The sequence below is a fragment of the Melozone crissalis genome, unplaced genomic scaffold, assembly GCF_028551555.1.
Source record: "Melozone crissalis strain CALT ecotype California unplaced genomic scaffold, PUWL_Pcris_2 ptg000013l_1, whole genome shotgun sequence".
NCBI lineage: Eukaryota > Metazoa > Chordata > Aves > Passeriformes > Passerellidae > Melozone > Melozone crissalis.
This window is the reverse complement of record NW_026535791.1, coordinates 60,327,856-60,348,213: the sequence shown is the minus strand read 5'-3', so window position 1 is coordinate 60,348,213 and position 20,358 is coordinate 60,327,856. Positions and strand designations below refer to the sequence as shown.

At 40.4% G+C, this 20,358-nt stretch overlaps 1 protein-coding gene across 3 annotated transcripts in view; it reads left to right on the top strand.

The window, feature by feature from the left end:
- Positions 1-20,358, top strand: part of SH3KBP1 (SH3 domain containing kinase binding protein 1) — a 211,984-nt gene that overhangs the window by 15,835 nt on the left and 175,791 nt on the right. For 2 of the 3 annotated variants that reach the window (XM_054271714.1, XM_054271713.1), the window contains exon 2: positions 9,010-9,167. In XM_054271714.1, coding sequence (XP_054127689.1) covers positions 9,010-9,167 — 158 coding nt within the window. Of the gene's footprint in view, positions 1-9,009; positions 9,168-20,358 lie in introns of those variants that run through there. The other variant, XM_054271715.1, reaches the window with a different exon arrangement.

Below are 20,358 nucleotides of genomic sequence, written 5' to 3'. Positions count from 1 at the left end.
ATTTTGGTAGAATGATGACTCCAAAGCCTGTTCAGTGACTCATTCCTCATATTACAAAGTGTAATGACATTGAGAGAGTTGAGTCTTTATAAACTATGGATTATTTTGTTCTCTGGTAGAAGAGCCACATCAGACTTAATATGGATCTGTTTTCCTTGTCTTCTCTCAGTCCCATCTGTACCACAGCATCCCTCATGTGACTGGGCTGCCAGCTGCTCAGTGTTCTTAGAGTGAAGAAAACAGTGGCCTTGTAGGTCATATTTGATCTTCAGACCTTCTGGCCCTCCAGGTCTAGTTTAGGAAATCAGCATTATTGAATGTAATGTAGCTTGGGTTTTGGTTGTAGTTTTTATTTTGTGGTTTTTATTTGTCCTTTCCTGTGATTTCCCTTTTTCTTTCTTTCCATATATTTTTCTTTTGGTTTTGATTTTGGTCTTTGTTGTTTGTTTGGGTGGGTTTTTCTTGGGTTTTTTTGGTTTGTTTTTTTGGGTCTTTACGGTTTTTGATTGTTTGTTTGTTTGTGTATTTAAATTTAAGTTCAGATTGTTCAGTCATGCTTTGCTGTTTGGTCTAATAAAAGATATTGATTTTTTTCTCTCCTGGTGGTTCCTAATATTTCACTAAGAGTTTTATTGCAACCTGTCATAGAGCAAAAAAGTATGCCCATATGTGGTATTCACATGCCCTCTGAACAGAGAGAGATTTAGCTTTCTCAGGATTTCTCCTGAGAGAAGCTGTGAGAGAAGCAGAGAAAAGAGTGATCAAAGCAATTCTTATCTCATTTGCTGCTCCTGTGTTTGTGCCCATGTGGAATGTGTTCTGGAGATTGTTTACCCGAGGTGATTGCTTGATTGGGTTCTGGTGATGGTGCTTTGGATTCATTGGCCAACTGGACCCACACGTGTGTGTGTGTGTCAGGACTCTGGGGCAGAGAGCCATGGGTTTTCTAGTTAGTTAGTGACAGCTCTTTTTAGTGTAATATAGTTCTAGTATAATATAGTATAATAAAGTAATTAATTAGCCTTCTGATATCATGGAGTTCTGCCGATCATTCTTCCCGCCCGTTTGGGCATTGTAATAGCGAAACCCCTCAAACCCCTCAGCTCTGAAAGTGTGCTGGGCTCACCCGTTTGTACCCGGGTGTCTCAGATAGAACAGCGCATTTGAAGAAGACCTTGTCTGTGAAGTTGAGGCAGATGGAATTCAATGGTCAGATTTTTAACCTGTTATGTTATCTTCATGCAAAAGCGTGATGCTCTCTCTTCTCGGGAAATGCAATTTGAGCTTTGACTGGAGGCTTGAATGCAGAATATTTGCAGGTAGTCTGTCTGGTTTCTGTTCTGGCTTTTTTGGGTAAGCCAATGCAACAAGCATGTTTATCCTTCATATGAAGCTGAGTGGCTTAGAAATGTGAAAACATAAAAATTACAGCTCTTAACTCCTTGACTGCCATGTCTAACTGTATTTACTCACTTTAATGTCTACATTTGGGTGTGAAAGCAGACTGCTGCAGAAGGTGGTGCTGCCATATGGATGCTGTTACTTGGGTGGAATAGTGCCAAAGAGGTTAATAACATTTCCATTGTGCCTACACACTTCAGATGTCTCACAAGAAACTGATTTAATAACATAGTTTTTGTTGCCCAGTAGCAAATCTCTGTTTCTTTTTCTTTATATTTTCTTGCTTGGAAAGGCACTGTACAATAACTGAAAATAGAATAAACAGAAGACATTTCTGTCTTCAAGTATTGGTAGCATTATTAAAGAAATTCTTACTAGGTCAGTTCAAGAAATTAGATTTTACTTATAATTTAAAATGTGGCAAGGAAACAAACTAAACAGTAGGAAAAATATTTGTAATTATCACTAAAATAATTTCATCTGTGTGTGCAAGACTAATTTGTGGAATGAATGAATGAATGGTAGGACTGTAGGACCAGTTAAACTTTTAATCAACAGGTGTTTTTCTAGGTGTGCTTTTTAAAAATACAGCTGCTAGGTTGCATTTCAATGCCTGGTTCATGTCATTAGCAATTCAAATTGTGCATTTTAAATCCAAACCACTAAGCATTAAATGAAAAAAAAAAAGACTTTGTCCCTGACATTGCAGTAATTAGTTGTACTGTGCCAGTCTCCAGCAGGGCTCTTAATAACTACCTTTGATTCTATTTCATGAGTTTTTATGTTACAATTTGGATTGATGCTAATACAGGACTAGGAATGGCTGATTTTGTTGGCATGAGAATAAATGTTCTCCTTGTAGATCAAAATAACTGAATAGCTTTTGATATTGAATTTCATTCCTAATGTACAAAATGCCTTTTTCTAACAGAAAGAGTAGCTAGAGTAGCTGGCTGGGGCAGGTTTGACTTTCAGGCATCATGAGTTACAATAATTTGAAGAAAATTTCTCTAAAAAGAGAAACCAGATCTGCCTGTCCCAGTTTTGCCAGTTTATTTTTCTCTTGGCTTGAAATGGATTTGAGTTTTGGCTGTTAATGCAACAATCTGTTTACCTTGGCAGAGCTGGGCCTAAGACCAACCTTTGTTGGTTAACAAATAACATTAATTTGAGCTCACTGTCCAAGGAGTGTTTTCTCACATCATGAATCATTGTGCAAACTGGGACACAGTTTTAGTCCAGTTCCTGAGGAGAAATCTAGCACAGCACTTCAGGAATCAGGTATGTTGTTCTTACAGATGTGAAGCACACTTCTGATCTGCTTTTTTGTAACAAACCTGGATCAGTGCTGTCTCTAGTATCAATCCAGTTTCCATGAAGACTAAGTTTCAGCTCAAAAGAAACAAAAAAATATTAAGTTTGGGTGGCAGAATGAATTTTTCAGAGCACAATTTGAGGAGGTGCTGTGGTTTAGCATGCTTTAGAAAATGAGTTTGATTTAAAAACTGCAACTGCAAGAACCCAACAATTGTAGAGCACTTTTGCCTGTCTTGTGCTCTTCAAGGCTTCACTACTGTGATAAATGAGAATTTTGAGTGATCTCAGAAGTACCTTCCCATCAGTTTGTCACAATTCTGCACATTTGTTAGGTGTACTCCTATTTCTCTTTCCAAACTGTGCTATTGGTTTCCTTTGAAGAGTTTATAAACATCTCGATTGTGTGGTCTCACTTTGGTGACTCATATGTCTCTGACTGCTTACACACTCTTATGTTACAGTAATCAAATTGTCTGAGAGGAGGCAGCTTTTAAAAATATTTATATGTGTTTTTTAAGAAGTGAAAACTTTTGTAGACAGAGAAAAGCCTGAACAGTGAAGGGTTGGGGTTTTCTGTTTGTTTAAACAAACTTTCAGTAAAACAAAAGTGACTGAACAGCTGCTGTCTGTATGTGAACTAGTGCGAACTTCAGGGAGCTGACTCCAGTGCCTCCAGCCTACCCAAGCCACTGTAGGGTCAGGTCAACAGCCCCATTCTACCTTTTGGTGCCTCAGCTTAAGAGAGAGAACATAATTAATAAGAAAACTGTCATTAATCATGTAATTTTTGCAGCCTTCTTAAGGGAAAGCTGCAAGAACAGCAACAGGTTCTAGAAGTCTTGAAAAATATGGGACTTAGAGAGTGGGAGAGTTGTTTGTCTTCCTTCATTATATCTTGCTGCAGTCTGAATGCTGAGGAGTGTTTGAAGAATCAGTGGTTGGAGCCAGCCTGAATCCCTGCTGCATTGTCATCTCCCGCTTACAGCTCTCTGCCCACCTCCTAGCTGCTCAGGAAGAGGAAGGCACTATGTAATTGCACTCACTGCAAAATCAGAATAGGATTTTAAAGCTTCCTCAGCAGGGAGGAGACATGACTTGACACACACAAAAAGCTTTGAGTCCTGAAAGCAAGGATGTCCTAGTAGGCTGCTTAAAAATGAAGATACAGGACCTTGCTTTCAAAATTCTTTCCTGGGGTTCAACCAAACTGGAAATACCCTGCTGAATAGTCTAAATTTTGCCTTTTCTGAGGCACAGTCCTGTTGTGTTCTGTGGAGATAAAAATTTTCATTGATGTGTTTACCTTTCTGCCTCTGCTTGAATCCAGTAGTCTTTGGAGAGCTATTGTGTAAATACAGCTTCTGATCCAAATGCACTGGTTGGTCTGGGGTAAACTGTATGTATGTATATGTGTGTGTATATATATATATATACATACACACACACACATATAAAAATATATGGATAATATTGATGCTAATTTAGGGACTCTAGTTCATATATTAGATATATGTGTAAAAATTTGTTAGTTGGCTGAACTCAGAGGGTTGGGCTTTCCAGATCTTCAGGTCCCTGAGGTTTCAAGAGCCCATACCGACAATTTTCCTGAATAAAGGGCAGATGGAGTCTGTGCCTCTTGGGGTGGATTTAGAGACTCCCTGAATGGCAAACCTGAAAACATGAATTTATAATTTGTGATGCCAGGAGGAAGGTTCCTGCTCCACCTCAAGATCTGAAATTAAAGAACAGATTCAGTACTTTTGTAGGTGATGGGGATCTGGGTGCTCAGTCCGGTGAAGCACCCAAGCTGGTAAATCTGAGCCATGCAGAAGCACCAGGAGAAAGTGGGAAGTGGTAACAGTAGGGAAATTCCCTGCTGTGAGTGTTGGAGACTCCCAGCTGTGACCTGACCTGACCTGACCTGTCATCTAGGGAGGCTTGTTGCCTGCCAGGGTCTGGAACACTGTGGTGAAACTGCCAGAGCTTGTCTGGCTTCACACCACTGCTCCTGCTGCTCTCCCATGTAGGTTTGTGATACCACCTGAAGGGATCTGAAATCATCAGCTGTGACTCTGTGGTTCTGGGGTGATGACCAAGAGTGTGGGAGCCTGGCTGGATTCTCCTTGGTCCTTTGGGTGAGAGCAAAGTGTGTTAGGATGAGCGGAGAGATCCTGTGGGTAAGCAGGTTTCAAAGTTGGTGTCAGCAACAGAATTCTAGTTTTAGAATCATGAGGGTCTTTTGAGGATTGCTTGGAAAAGATGGGATTCACCTGACTGAGGCAAAAGCATCTCTGCTAACTATCTTATGAGCAAGTGGTGGACCAGGTTGGCAAACAAAATGTGATACAAACAATGGAGACCTTGTAATGAAAAAAAAATCAGGACTGATGGGGGTCTGCATCAAGCATACCCATATAGACAAGGAAGTGCTTTTCAGAATGACAGGGAAAACTCTGCTACTCTTTCTGGGAAGTGAGCACAGCTGAAATGTCTGTGTTCTCATGCAGACAGCATGGAATGCGAAGAAGAGGAATTACCTGTCTGTATGCAGTTTTAGAGTTAGGATTTCATTGGGATTGTGAAGATGCAATAGGACAGCTCATGTTCCATCACCCTGATATCTTCTGGAGGGATAGTGGAACTTGTTAATGTGCTGGGTTGGGTGTGAGCAGTTCAGGACGTTTCTGGAGTGTGTTGTCCACTGGATGTCATACCTGCAAACAGTGAACTCTTTGGGGCTCTGGAGGCTGAGGGTGGCTTGGTGGCACTGACCAGGAGATGATAAAGTTCATGATCCAGAGGTGGGGAGGGGATAGGCAGAGGGCAGGGTGGCAACCCTGGACTTGAAGAGGAAAGACTTTGGCCTGTTCAGGACTCTGAAACCAGTAGAAAAGTCCAGGGCAAAGTAAACTTTCCCTCAGTGGAAGAGAATCAGGTTAGGGAATATTTAAACAAACTGGTCACATGCAAAGCCATGGCCCTGGTGTGGTATGTCCTGAGGGAGCTAACTGATACTGGGAGATCCCTCTTGATGGTCTTCAAAAAGTCACTGTGATTAGGAGAGGTTCATTAAAACCAGAAGAATGCATCTCCTGTCTTCAGGAAGAGCGAGAAGCCTCATTTTTTTTCCTGAAAACTACAGAGTGATCAGCCCCATGTGAACCATTGGAAGATGATGGAAGAAATAATCCTGGAGGCCATTTCCAAACACATGAAGGACAAGAAAGTTGGGAGTGGTCAGTGTGGATTTATGGAAGGGAAATCATGTCTGAGCAATCTGTTAGACTTCTACCATAACAACTTGGTAGAGTGGATGTTGTTTATGCTGACTTCAGCAAAGCTTTTGTCACTGTCTCCCATAACTTGACAAACTGAGGAGGGGCAGTACAGGTGAGTGGACAAAAGTGTCTGAAATGCAGCCCCAAAGGGCAGCAGGAGCTCCAGCTGCAGGCTGGTCCCTGGCAGTGTTGCCCCAGGGTGGGAGATGGGGCTGGTGCTGCTCAGTGTGTGCAGGGATGAGCAGGAGCACAGGGCACAGAGGAGTCTGAGCAGGCTGCAGGTGCTGCAAAGCCAGCAAGTGTTGGACTCCCCAGAGGGTCGTGCTGCCATGTGTGGAGGCTTCAGGAGGCTGGAGAAAGGGGCTGAGAGGATGCTCCTGAGCAGGGGGAAATGCCAAGTGCTGCAGCTGGAGAGGAACAGCCCCAGGCAGGAGTAGAGGCTGTGCCTGGGGGTGTGGGGAGCAGCTTTGTGGAGAAGGGCCCAGGGGTGCTGGTGGCCATGAGGCAGAGCACGAGGCAGCAGCGTGTGCCTGTGCAGGGGCAGCTGCTGGCTCCCTGGGCTGCTTTAGGCACAGTGCTGGGAGCAGGAGGATCCTTCTGCCCTCTCCTTCCTGCTGAGGCACCTGTGGAGTTGTGTGCCCAATTCTGGGTTCTCAGGTACAAGGGAGAGATGGGGAGAGCAGAGTGGGTCCTGTGCAGGGCCATGAAGGTGTTTGAGGGATTGGAGCCTGTGATGTGTGGGGAAGGTCTGAAAGAGATGGGGCTGTTCAGTCTGGAGAAGAGAAGGCTCAGGCTGATATTATTGACATATCTGAAAGCATTTTTAATCTTAAGGGTGATCAAACACTGGAATTTCCATCCTTTGAGATACTCAAAACTTGGCTGCATAAGGCCCTGAGCAATCTGTGCTTTGGCTGTTTTTGCATTGTTAGGGGATTGGTCTACAGAGGTGCCTTCCAACCTCAAAAACTGTGATTTAGGCAGTGGTTAGTGGTTTGTACTGCAGGTGCAAGCTGATAATAAATGAAGTAGCACTGGGGGCTGTGCTGGAACTTCTTCAGTCTAACGTCTCTATCGAGTACCGGAGAAGGCAGTGGAGTGCTCTCTCCTCATATCTGTGATTTCTACCAAATTGGTGGAACAGTTCATGTGTTAAAAAGTGAAGGAACGTGAATCTAGAAGAGCTTTGATTGTCTAGCTTGGAGAAGAGAAACTGGGAGTTCCTAATAGCAGCCTTACAAAGCTTACAAGTAGGTTATCAAGAAGATGGAGTTATTGCCCTGCAGTGGAGGGTGGGCAACAAGACCAGTGGGTGAAAACTGATACAAGAAAGGTTTTCTCTCTACAGTCTGTTGGAGCCTTTTTCCCAGTCAAGCAGTGGAGCAGATTCTATTGCATGCCCTACCTGCCTCTGTAGGAGGAGGTTGGAGGATTTCAAGACCCATGTGGCAAAGCCCTGAGTAACCTGGTTTGACCTCACAGCTGGTCCTGCTTTGAACAGAAAGCTGAACTAGAGATGTGAAGTCCCTCTCAGCCTGAATGACTCTGATTTTTCAGCTAAGTTTCACTGATAAATTTTTCATGTTCTGTTTGCCTGTCAGCTTACAGTGTGTGGTGCCAGTCTTTCTCTTTTGCTGTTCATTATGTAGTTTAGCAGGCCTCCTGTAAACTGGTTTTACAATGGTTTTTGACTTCACTGATGAAGTAATAGAGGAATATTATAAGCCATAAACTTGTGGCTGGTGTGTATCCAAAAGTTAGAACACTGCTTTAGCTATGACTTGCAGGCTCTGGAGGAGGGATGGAGATATTCAGCATTGTGACTGTGTGACATTTTGGGGGTGGAAAGAAGTAACTCTGCTTTCCTGTCAACTTAATTCAGTTTAGTATGCAGGGTTTGTTATTCAGGCAGAACCTTTTTGCTGCCTGTGGTGTAATGGTTGGCTTTGTTTTTGCAGGCTAGAGCTTGCAGGGTTTACGTGGCACAGTCATTTGTGCAGAAAGCAGATGCCTGATACTATTTCTCACTTTGCTGTTTCAATGGTTGCAGTGCTGTTTGGTGGGAAGGCTTGGGACGAGCTTTTCCACTGAAGAAAACAGGAATGAGTTTTAGAGGTATGGCTGTCCAGACCTCACCAATTTGGCCAGTAAATGTTTGATGAACCACTAAATATAACTATGGCTTCCATGTTGAGTACCCCAGGTGTGTTATTTTTGATTCTCTGAAGGAATTTTTCTGTCTTTATGACTTCCTTAATTCTCTAAAGAGACTTACTTGTGTGTATGGTTTCAAAAGATGAGGTGACCTCTTGGGAAAAGACAGACATACCATGTAATGGCAGCAAGTTTATAATGCTTATAACTGATAACAGACATTTAGAGCAGTAGAAGTATTTAATCTTAATTCTTTGATGCGTAGTAACAAGTGAAACTAAATCTTTTCTCTTTGATGAAACCCTATGAGTTCATGTTCGTGCAGCAAAGCTTTGCATTTCTATATAAACAACAGTGAAAATCATCATGATGAAAAAATTATTGTAAAATATATTTTAGGTTGATAGTGATGTATTTAGCAAGGTAGTTGCAGTGGCTTGGGATGCTTATGAATTTGAGAACCTTTACGTATTTATTTCCATATAAAATAGAATGCTTTGAAAGCCCTGTGAACAAAAGGTAAAACTTTGTCCAAGAAACAAAAATAAACTGTCTAATGCTGCCAGAATTAATATTGCTGAAGCATAACAAATTGATTTCCTTTAAAAAATAAAGAAAAATGCATGTTGCCTTAACCATGATGGGTTTCTTGTGTGTTCTTTCACTTCAGCCTCTCTTGTAGCAGTTACCCACAGAACATTACCATTGCATGGTGCCTCTTTGATGTACTCAATTGGTTAAGCTGAATATATTACTTTCACTGAGAATAAATGATTGCATTGGTGTTTTCTTATGCCTCTGAAAGCCAGGAAAGCTTAAATGTAGTCAATAATTGTGCCTGTGTGTGTTTCTCTTTTAGTGGAGGCGATAGTGGAGTTCGACTACAAAGCTCAACACGATGATGAGCTGACAATCACTGTAGGTGACATAATCACCAATATCAAGAAAGATGATGGAGGCTGGTGGGAAGGACAGCTCAAAGGCAGAAGAGGTTTGTTCCCTGACAACTTTGTAAGAGTGAGTACAAAGTGGAACCGTTCTTGTGTTGTGTGTATAAGTTAAATGTACTGTGCTGTTCAGGCTAAATATCAGCCTTTATGTCATAATATCTCTTATATCCAAAACCATAATATTTTGCATATGCACATGTATTGCGTATAGACATATATTGCATATATATAATGCAATGTTCTATTGAGACAATGTTACAAAGAAAAGATTACTTGCTTTGCAAAGACAAGCTGAAAATAAAAGAAGCTACACCTACATTTCTCTGGTGTTCAGTGAAAATACTTGACTTTTTGGTCTGAGAACAAACTAGTTATTCTAGAACTTATTGGCTTATTTAATTTGAATTTATATAGGCTTATAGAACTTATTGTATTTTAAATATTTTGTCTTCTCTGTAACAGATTCTGCTTTTCCCGAGTGTTTTCTCAGGTTCTATAGAAGTTTTTCTTGGTGAATATTTATTCCTGGCTAAACTAGTTGAGAATTATTAGATTTCTCCATACAGTTCCCTATAAAAACCTTTTTAAAAAAAGATTAATTTGCATTCAGTTGATATACCAAATAACTTGCAGTAATCCTTGTTTTAGGACAACCATTGAGAGGTTTGGAAAGAAATCATAATTTTCACTGAGCATCTGTGTTTGCACACATGTGCCTGCACATGTGAAGCCAGCTATTAGCATCTCTGACCTCCTTGATTTGTCGTTGCAGACCTATGCTGTTAATTTCCATAAGTCTCCATAAACCTGGCTCTCCACTATGGAAAAGAGACCAAGAACTACAATAATTTACATAGATTTTATGTTAATCTTTTAGTACAGCTTCTGAGGAGCTTTGGTACTTTCACTTTTCTAAGGGTATAAGTGTCTTTTTTTTTTTTAAGTTCTTCTAACTGTGTGAGCCTGTTGTGTGTGTGGGCATATGGACACAATGAAGTAATTTCATTTTGCGTCCCTAGTGCTGCGTGTGTCCAGGTCGCGGGGGGAAGGGGCTGGCTGTGAGCTCAGCCAGCCCATAGCAGGGCTGTGGGGATGGACAGGGAGCCTCAGGGGGCTGGGGGGCAGCACACACCCTGTCCTTGCTCCTGTCATGGGCAAGAAGAGGGAGCAGCTCTGTGTGTGTCAGGCAGCAAAAACGAGGAGCAAGACAGGGCCTCAATGAGATGAGAGGGCACGGTGGAGGACAGTAAATAATCTGGTTTTTGCTTATCTCTGAAAATATACACTTTGAGCTAGGGGAAGAAACTGTTTTGGGATTCATTGTGTATTGGTAATATTTTTCTGCTTGAACTCTGGTGAAGTGAACTGTGTGACAAATGCAGACTTCCTCTGGGCTTTTTCCTGGCTGATATTTTAAATTTGCTGCTGATTTTAGGAGGTGTTTGATTTAGTGTTCTAAACAAATGCAGCCTATGAATGTCTGCTATGGCAATATAATAATCTAAAGATTTGTAAGTTGGCACCATTAATACCTAATTTTAAGGCCTCTTTTTTCCAAAATTACTTCAAACTGTGGCATCCTGTCACATAATTGAAATATAAATAGCTTTTTCTTAATAGAAAGTTCTAAAACAACAGTAAATGGTTTAGGTTTTGTCTTCTCATGAAATACCACTCCCTGCTCTTTCCTTCCTGCCTTTTTTTTATCAACATCCAGGGCTGTTTTCTAAACAAGTAAAAACCACATTGTGTTCAAGCTGAGGATGAGGAAGAATTTAAAGTCGAAGATGTTTTTGGTAGCCAATCATTTTCTCTCTAAACTAGGTAAGATGTTTAGAGAGAAACACACTTTAAGATACACACTTTAAGTAGAATTAGTTTATGAATCTCTTGAGTGAAAACTTTCATTTTTCTTGTTTTCCTTGTGTAAATCTCCTAGATGGAGAGATATAGTCAAAATAGCAGTCCTGTTAGAAAACTTGTTGAGTATAATGACTCTGCCCAGTAAGAGTAATTGTGAATTTCTCTTGATTATGGAATTTTTTTTAACAAGTGAATGCAGTCAGATCGTGCCCCATTGGCAAAGTGTGTGTCAACAAAGTAATAGTGAAGCTGGCAAAAAGGGATGCTACAGACAAGTAATGGACTTGAACGCTACTCCAAATTCCTATTTCTTGTCAAAATTGGTTCTAAGTGTAGTTGAGACAGTCATTCAAAGGTTAAAACCTACAAATTAAATTCTTGAAGTACTTTGCATTCCACCTTCAAGAGGTAGGATTAATTTCTTATGGAGAAGAGCTTTTTCTCCCCATGATTTTATTTTGTTTTGAATAAATTCATGATGATGTTCCAAATAAACTGTTGGAGTTTGCAAAAAATTGAATGTTTGGGCTGGAATGAAATAATGGAATTAACACTGTAAAGAGTACTGGATGGTTTCTGTCAACATTTCTGCACAGATTCTAGAAGTCAAGTTTGGAAGAAAAGAAGTAGAAATCAGAAATAGAAAAATTAGAGAAATGCAATATATTGGAATGTTTATGAAAATAAATTTATTTGAAGTGTTACTTAAGAAATAAATCCGCCGTATTTTTCAAGGGAATTTGAAATAGGTCATGAATATGCAAAAGATTTTTGGAGTTGCCTGTAGTAAAAGCATTTTTAAATTTCTTGGAATAAATGTGAATTATGAGACCATTGAAGAGGCGTTATCTGAAGACAGATGTGAGACAGAAAGAGGAAAGGGGAGGTAGCAATGAGATACGTGAAGTACATACGCAGTTATTTTTTTTTCAAGGGACTTTCTCTACGAAGTTGTAGCAGAGGTGCTTCCTGTTCTTGAATCTACAAAACAACTGCTTTGAATTTTTTGTGTATTTATACATATAGCGACGAAAAAAGACGGATTCATACCCTTCTTAGGCCCTGAAACTCAACATGCAAGGCGTAACAGAAAAGGTATTTGACATTTGTTTTCTGTTTCTTTTTCCATTGCCTAGTAGTCTGCGGCGATGGCCACTCGAAAGATTTTGAGGAAAAGTTTGTTGAGAAATATGAGAAAAATCTTTGGTGTCTCTTCAAGCTCTAACTTACCTCTGTCAACACTTGATAGATCCCTTCTTTTGTTAGAGAAAATGGTGCTGAATGTATCGTAAGAAATGTACAAAAGTGTATCTGGTTGTTGTCTTCTGTTTTCTTTCAGTTTTCAGGCAGAGAAATAGAAGTAGGAATGGAGAATTACGTACTGTTCCTGGTGTCTGTTTTGATTCTCAGTTATGCAGCTGACAAAGAGGAGGCATCAGGTGTGATTGCAGTGTTGATCATTTATATGATATAAAGTTGGTTTTCGATGTCTTTCTAGCTTGAAAACTTCAACTTGAAATCCATGCTCTGCAGTGTAAAGCTATTTGTAAGTGTGGCGGCATCTGAGACAGACTTTGCTGATGGCGGATGGAGATGTAGAAAGCAGGAAACTGGTGCACAGCCATGCTTGCTGGCTTGAATTTTCAAAGTCAATTCTATGTGGGCTTGAATAGTGTTACACTGGTAAATGGAATCTGCTGCATGTAGCAACCTGAAAGCTTCTCTGTACTCCAGAGGACTTGCCAATATTACTAGCAGAGTTGGAGAGGTACATTTATCTCAAGCAGGAAGTGTAGTGTAGTTGCTTTTGGAATTCTGATGTATAGCTTTTGTTTTAGAATCAGTGAAACAGGGCAGGGATTTGTGTAACTGTGCTGCTGCCTCGGGTCAGAAAAGCAATCTGGATTTCTTGTTATGCAAGCAGAATACAATCTTTAAATAGTGCACATTAGTTGTAGGATGTCGAAGATGTTCATGCTGAATCATGGTGCAGATCCTTATCTGTTGCTTGTTATTTAATTTTCTTCTCTGTATTTGTTTGTTTTTATCACAATCAGCCTATTGATTGTGGAGGGACTGTGAGTGATTTCTTGATGAGACCCTTGTGCTTGTTACGTACCCCTACCTATCTCTGTTCATGCTTTCATAAAACTTTTCATAAAACATAAAAAGGTCCTGTGCACATGCAGGGGCCCTTTGCAGCTGAGGTTTGTCTCCTGGGTAGGAAAAGAGAATATTTCCCATGTCTGAGAACACTTTGGTTCTGCTTGGTACCCGCCAGGGCGGAGAGCTGACCAACTCCTGCTGTCCTTCCCTGCTGCTCTGCCTCAGCCTTTTGCAGTCTGTGGCACTCTGTGACTTCCTGCCCTACAAACCCCCTTGCTCTGGGGTTTGCAGGCTCTTAGGGCCTCCACTGCCCTCCTCAGCAGCCTGAGTACTGCCAGTTGAGTGATGTCTGGGTCAGCTTTGCCTCAGTAGCCACTTGTCAGGGGTTCAGTCCCCGTACAGGCCATTCACTCAAGAGCTGGACTCGATCCTTATGGGTCCCTTCCAACTCAGGATATTCCATGATTCTGGGAAAGTTGTGGCTTTAGCAGAGGCACTGAGGTTATATGCAGACTAGGGAAAATATTTCTGTCAGTACCTAAAAAGATAACTTGCTTTTTGGGTCAGTGAATTGTTATGCTGGGGTACTTTTGATTTGGTTTTTTGGTGTTCTTTGTTTCTTCTTCTTTTTACACACTTGGCAGGAATTTGCAGCTCAATTAATAAGCTTTTTCTTTTGTTGTTTTTGGAAATCTCACTAGAATACTGTCTACATATTTGTTTTCAGGAATTGTTTTAGATTGTGGGATCCTAACTGAATGAGACTCAGGAGTACTAACTTCTTATTCCAAGTTTTGAGTATGGCCATTAAACTTGCTATACTTATGGTGAAATGCAAGGAAATATAATAATATGAAAAGGGTGTCTCTGAGGTTTTGTTCCTGTCAACAGCAATCAAGATTCTATGAAGAGAAAAGTAACATCACAGGCTGTAATTATTTATTATTGCCATTGTAATTGCTCTTACAATGATGAAAGCAAAACTAGTAAAACAAAATATTTCCCCTTTTTCCAGCCCATCTCTTCACAAAGACACAGATTGACCAAGATTGCCTTGTGCCAGTCAATACTCTGTGGCTTGGCTGTGTTCTCTGTTCTGAGGGAGCTGAGCACAGAGCCATGGCAGCACTCGGGGCTGTCCTGGATGCCCAAGGCGTGGTGACAAACGATGTCACACCTCAACCTGTTCATCGGCATTCAGAGGAGGTGAGGGAGCTCCAGGGAGGCAGCTGCCTGGGTGCTTGGCCTGGCAGTGATCTGCAGCTCCCTGGCAGTGAGGGAGGCTCTTTCCCCTGGGTCTGTGGGGGCTGGAGCTGTTCCCAGGCGGATGGACGCGCGCTCGGGGCAGGCAGCAGCACGGATGGAGCCCGTGCGTTCACCAGGGGAGCAGCGAGGGCTTGGCTGGCCTGTGGTGACCACTCTGCTGGATGTGTTTTGATGGCAGGCTTAGAAGGGAAGGGTTTCTCGGGGGAGTGTGGGGGTGTGGAAAAGAGGAAAAATGATGGTGGTTTGGGTCTGTCAGCTGCTGGAGGCTGTGTGGGAATTTTATGAAGTATGTGAAAGTAAGAGTACGTGCAGCAGTCGTGTGTGAGCACACAGTAATGTGAAGCTTCAGTGCTGAGGTGTTTACTCAGTGACTGGTACATTATATTGCAAAAAGTAACTTTCTGAAAAGACAGTGGCTTACTTGTAATTATATACTGATAGGACTGATAGAAATTCTGCCATGGATCCAGCTCCTCCCATGGCAGGGGGAGTTGAGCTAAATGATCTTTGGGGTCCCCTCCATCCTCTAACCATTCTGTGATTTTATGAGATCCTTGAATTTGAAAACAAAATTTATTGATTTTCATTCTTTATGCAATGTAAATGCTGAGGTCTAAGACCATTCTTATTTAAATACACGTTTTACTGCTTTACTAATAGAGTTAATGTAGGTAGTATCAATTAATATGCAAAGGAGACTCAGTTGTTTCCTTTCTTGTTCAGATTGTTTTCATAGTCATATGAAAACCTTAGTACAGCATTTCAGTTTAAAAAATGCTGTTGTTTAAATTGTAAATCACAAAGACTCTAATTTGGGAAACAAATACTATTTTTTCTTTCTTTCCTTCCTGAAGCTCCAAGCTATGAGGAGAATCTGATCAGAGATTGAAACAAGAGCCCAAGATGTCATCTAGAAGTCATCTTTTCAAATATATAATTTCTTTGGAGCTATAACATAATAATTATTTAAGGTAGCTTCAATTTATTCAGAACTTAGTTATATATTATTATTTGAAATGTGTGTTATACAAAGAATTCAATGTGGTTTTGGCAATAGCTCTTAAAGTAGTCATAAGGATTTATAGAATTGGCAGGATTAGATGGTTCACAGCATTTCTCCAACCTAGTCCTAAAAGCTTGTGAGGCAAAGAGAAGATATTAAAAAAGTATAAATTTATATTGTGTCTTCCCTGAAATCAGTTTTCTTTTCTTTTTTCCCCCCTCTGGCAACCTTACAAGCTCCGGATGTTTTTATTTTCTCTGTAGATTGTGTGTGGGTGGATATGTTAGTAATCCATGTATTTTGGTCTGATTCATTTTCACGCTTGGCCTGGCAATTGTTTTTCTGTTGGAGGAGGCTGCTGTGAGAAACTCTGCTCTGCAGCTAGAATCTGTAGAGGCTCTTAGCAGCATTTGCATACAAATGTCTTGCAGAACATACTTCTACAGTTATGGATTTGAAGGGAGTACAGCTGTGTATCTGATTTTTCCTGACAGGACCAAAAACCTCATTAAAATTCTTAAAACACAAGCTCCTAGAAATTGAATTGCAGCTCAGTCTCACTGCTGTTTGAAGCTAACGTGAGAATACTTGTCAATACTTCCACCTTCTTTGCAGTTTAATTACAAGAGCACTCAGATGGATTCCTTCAAGTTTAGAAAATAAACTTTTACAAAGTTTAAATGAGTATTCTGAAAGCCTGTGAAATATCTACAGCATTTAATAATCATAATGGTGAAAGGTGGTGCTTCAGCCTTAGTCTGCCAAATAGTGCATTTACGTAGAGCAATACAGCCTGTATCCAGACTTCATCCACTGATTGTCTTTTAGTTTATATTACTTAAGAATTAACAGTAACAGTAAGAAAGAATGAAGATGAGAGCAACAGGGGCATGTGGGGAAAAAAAGAAAGCTATCAGAGATTGCTGCTATAACTACTGCTGCCATGACTTAGTGATACTCTAGTTCTGATCAAACACTTTTATTTATTAAATATGTGTGTGTATGTGGGATTTGTTTAGTGGTGTTGATTTTTAATTTATTTGGATTTTTGTTGCTGTATTTAGGGTTTACTTTTATGTATGGAAGCGCTGTTTTTTTCTGAAGTATCATGTGTAGACCATGTAACAGTTTTCATGTTTTTGTAAAGTGAATATCAACTGGAATGACAAACTTCTTGCAGTATTTACTGTTGGAAGTAGTATTTGACTAATTAGGTATCTGAATTCTGTTCCTGTAAGTGCTGCAATTTCCTCCTAGAATCTTTTGGGAGCTGTTTGGGAAGCTGATGGTGAAGACAGTCCTTAAAGGGTCTGCCATTTCCTGCTGTCACCTAATTATGTACTCTACTAGAATTTCTCTGGCACTGTTAGTGAAAAGTAAAATTATGACATGACAGAGTATATTAGAGCAGTTTAAGTTTATGAGCAGAACGTGTTGTTCTCTTCAGAGCTGGAAAGAGCCGAACGTTGTATGAGCCTCTTAATCCTGATTTTTTGGCTTTGTTACAGCCAAATAAAATATATCATTGTTTATATATAGGCACTCTAGTTATTCAGTTACCATGGAAAAAGTCAAAGGTGCAGGTAAATGATCATCATGAAATAGGATGGTTATTTAATAGGGTTATTTACTCACTCTGACTTCAGACTTCAGTGATGGATGCATAGTGCCAGTGGTCACGAAGAGAGGTGGTGAGGGATGGAAGGAAAGCAAGTAGAGCATACATTTTAAAAAATAGCATTGCTACTTCCCACCCAGGGAGAAGGAACAAGGCAAACCTTTCATTTTGACAGAAGGTGGTAATGACTTTTGCTTTTATTGAATTTTTTTAAAATGGGAATATCGAGAGAAATAAATGCATCACAAGCCATTCAAGAATGTGCAAGATACTGAGTTTATGTATCTAGTGCCTCACAAAACCTTAATTCATCCATTTCCCACTTGGTGAGGACTCATTGCACCTTTTGAAAGATGGAGTCAGCACTTGTTCTTCCAGAGAGCCTGCATTTGCCTTCCCAGAAGCAACAGACCAGTATTATCTAAAGCCCCGATTAAAAACACCCTTCCAACAGATACTGTCTCTAAAGCAGAAACTTCTTTCATAATTTTCATGACTGCTTCAGGATACAAGCTGCTGCCATTATTTTGGCTGGTTCCTTACAGCCAGCTTAGCTAAGCCTTGGTTTCCATTTTAGACATGCTTTGGTGTGTTTGGGCTGTCTGATTTATCTGTCAGTATTTACCTATTATTTGATAACACAAACCAAATGAAAATCTCTTCTAATACTTTTGGCTGAAAATTATTCTCTTCCTACTTGGAAGCCAAGAGCATTACATCATTCAGCTTTGCTTTTGCCAACTTGTTTATCAGCTTTTTGGTTGCTTGAAGGATCTTTTAAGTTTTATTCCCTCACCCCAAGCTTCCTAATAATGATGCCCCAGGACCAGGTGAGCAGACTGCCTGTCCTAGCTCATGGTGCTGTCGTGTTGTCTGCATGGCGCTACAGACATGGCTCTTACACTGTCATCAGCCACTGCCAAATCACTGGCCCAATGAATGCCTAATAATTAGAGGTAGAAGAAAGTAAAATGCAAATCTTCATGTTTCCTTTATGCTTCCTCAATGTCCCATGGCTCAGTTTTATTGTGCTATCAAATGTGTAATCTGTTCTTTTAAAAGCCCCTCTAAGTTGATCTGAATTATTCTCCTTCCAGAAGTGAATTAGACAAATATGGATGGAAAATGTCTGTCTCTGTAATTCAGAGCTACCACATTACCAATCTTGAATAAAAATTAGCTGAAATTCACCCACCAAAAATCTGCATGCATGTCTCAGTGTAACTTTCAACAAATTTTTAAATTCTCCTGTTTTGTTTTAGAGGAGTCTAATTCTAAAATTTAGTTGAATAGTTGCTATATAATTTATGTCATGAAATAAACGACTTTTAAGTAGAACTACCTGAAATGTAATGTTGTGCAGGTATAGAAGGACAAATGCTCAGGATTTTACTTTTGTTCCTACACAGCTTATGAATTTTGTGACTTTCAGTTGATTTGTAATGCTGTGTGGAGCACTTGCTGTATTTACCTTTCTTTGACTCTGACTCTGTCCTTTCAAACTGAGAGAACCTGCAGACCTGCAGTTGTGAACTTGAGTTCACAGGTTAGAGACTGTTCCAAGTTGGAAGGGACCCACAAGGATCCCACAAGGATCAGAAGTCCAACTCCTAAGTGAATGGCCCATATGGGGATTGTCCCCACAACCTTGGCATTATTAGCTCTCACAAACAAATTGTCACAACTAGTGACAGTTAATTCAAAAGCAAAACTTGTTTTTTTGCTGGTGTTTTGTAAAAGTACAGAATGCTGAAGTTAAAGTAAAATCCTGGAAGGAATTAGGATTTGAATTATTGCGCTGTCAGATAAAACTGGATTTTTCCCTGCAGAAGAAAAAAATATGTACTTTGAAACATTTCAGTGGTTCACTGAAGTTGGTAGAATGACAAGGACACAACAGTGCTTGTGGGACTGAGCACTGCATTTCATGATTCTTAATTGCTCCGTGGTTCTGCACAGAAAATTTTCTAATATCTGTATTGTTAGCCCACATGATTTTACTAGGTTGTTTGAACTTCTGCAGCCTGTCAATGTGAAAAATTTTTAGAGGCTAGTCAGACTGGTGGACATCAGAGGAAAATGTTGAGTAAGCAGAGGGAGAAGAATGACTCATTAAACTATAAGATAAAAGCTCTTTCTCAATGTGTAATCCCTTTCCAGGTGTTTTCAGAAGTCCATATATATAGCATGATGTATGTGTGTTGTGCAGAAATAGACACTGGGTCTAAAACCACAACATACAAGTTAAGGCATAGGAATTTTTTTTTCAAGGGACTTTTATTATACAAAATGAAGAAAGAGAATTTATCCTCTGGTATCCATTAATTCAGCCTTTTTTACTCCACTAAGCAATTGTATAAGGATGGAGTTTTTTTCTACATGAGGGTTTGCACAAGGAACTAGCCTGTGTTGCTTGCCCTTCTGAACCCTGGTGACACTTGCAGTGACACTGCAATATTGACCCCATTTCATTTTGCTGGGATTTTTACCATTGCATTGCTTCCTCAGTGAACATTCAGATATTTAGAAAAGGGTAGTTTTTGTTTGGTCTCTTTAGCTGAGTATGCTGTACTCCCAGTACGTTTTCTTTCAGGCTCACAGGTTTCCATTAGAAGCTGCACTTCTCTTCCCACTTTCCCACCCCACAGCTTCTGTGTGGGTTTTATTTTCTCATGAAGCTGAAACTGGGCATACAAGTTCCAGGGCTGAAGAACTCCTCCAGGGCTTCCTTGCTCATGCCTGGAGTTACTTGTGATGTGTTGGTAACCTGCCTCTCCAATCTCTGTACTGTGCCCTTCTGCTGTCACATTGCTGCTCCATGACACTGAGCACTGTAAATAATGAGAGAAAGTATTAATTACAGCTATGTTAGAGAGAGGTTTTTATTTGAAGACTGTATTAGTGGAGGCTTTCCCAGTCACTCTTTGGAGCGTGTCTGTGCTGAAATGAGATTCTCAAGTCCTGCCATTGAAGAATGTATCTGGAAGGACAGACAGGGAGATGGGATTTGAGTTTTGACAACCAGCAGCACCAGCATTTGCTAATGAGTGCTAACAGATGTGTTTGTTTTCTACTGATGTTTTCAGACATTCATAAAGTGAAAACAGGATTTACAGGGAGAGGCTAAATTACTATCTCTTACTAGATTGCGTTGTTGGAAAAATTGACTTGGCTCCCACACAGTATCCCCTCATCAGATCTGGCAACAAGCAATGAAATGAAAGATAAATACTGGCTACAGGCAATTGTTTTTAGTTAAAGCCAATTAATATTAGCTGCTTAGACTGCTTGAGAGAAAAGGGAAGTTTGCATCACTGGAGCATGACGTGGGGTAGCAGGGGGAGAGGTAAACTTGAAATGGCATTTTTGATACTGTGTTGCCATTATAGTGACACTATCATT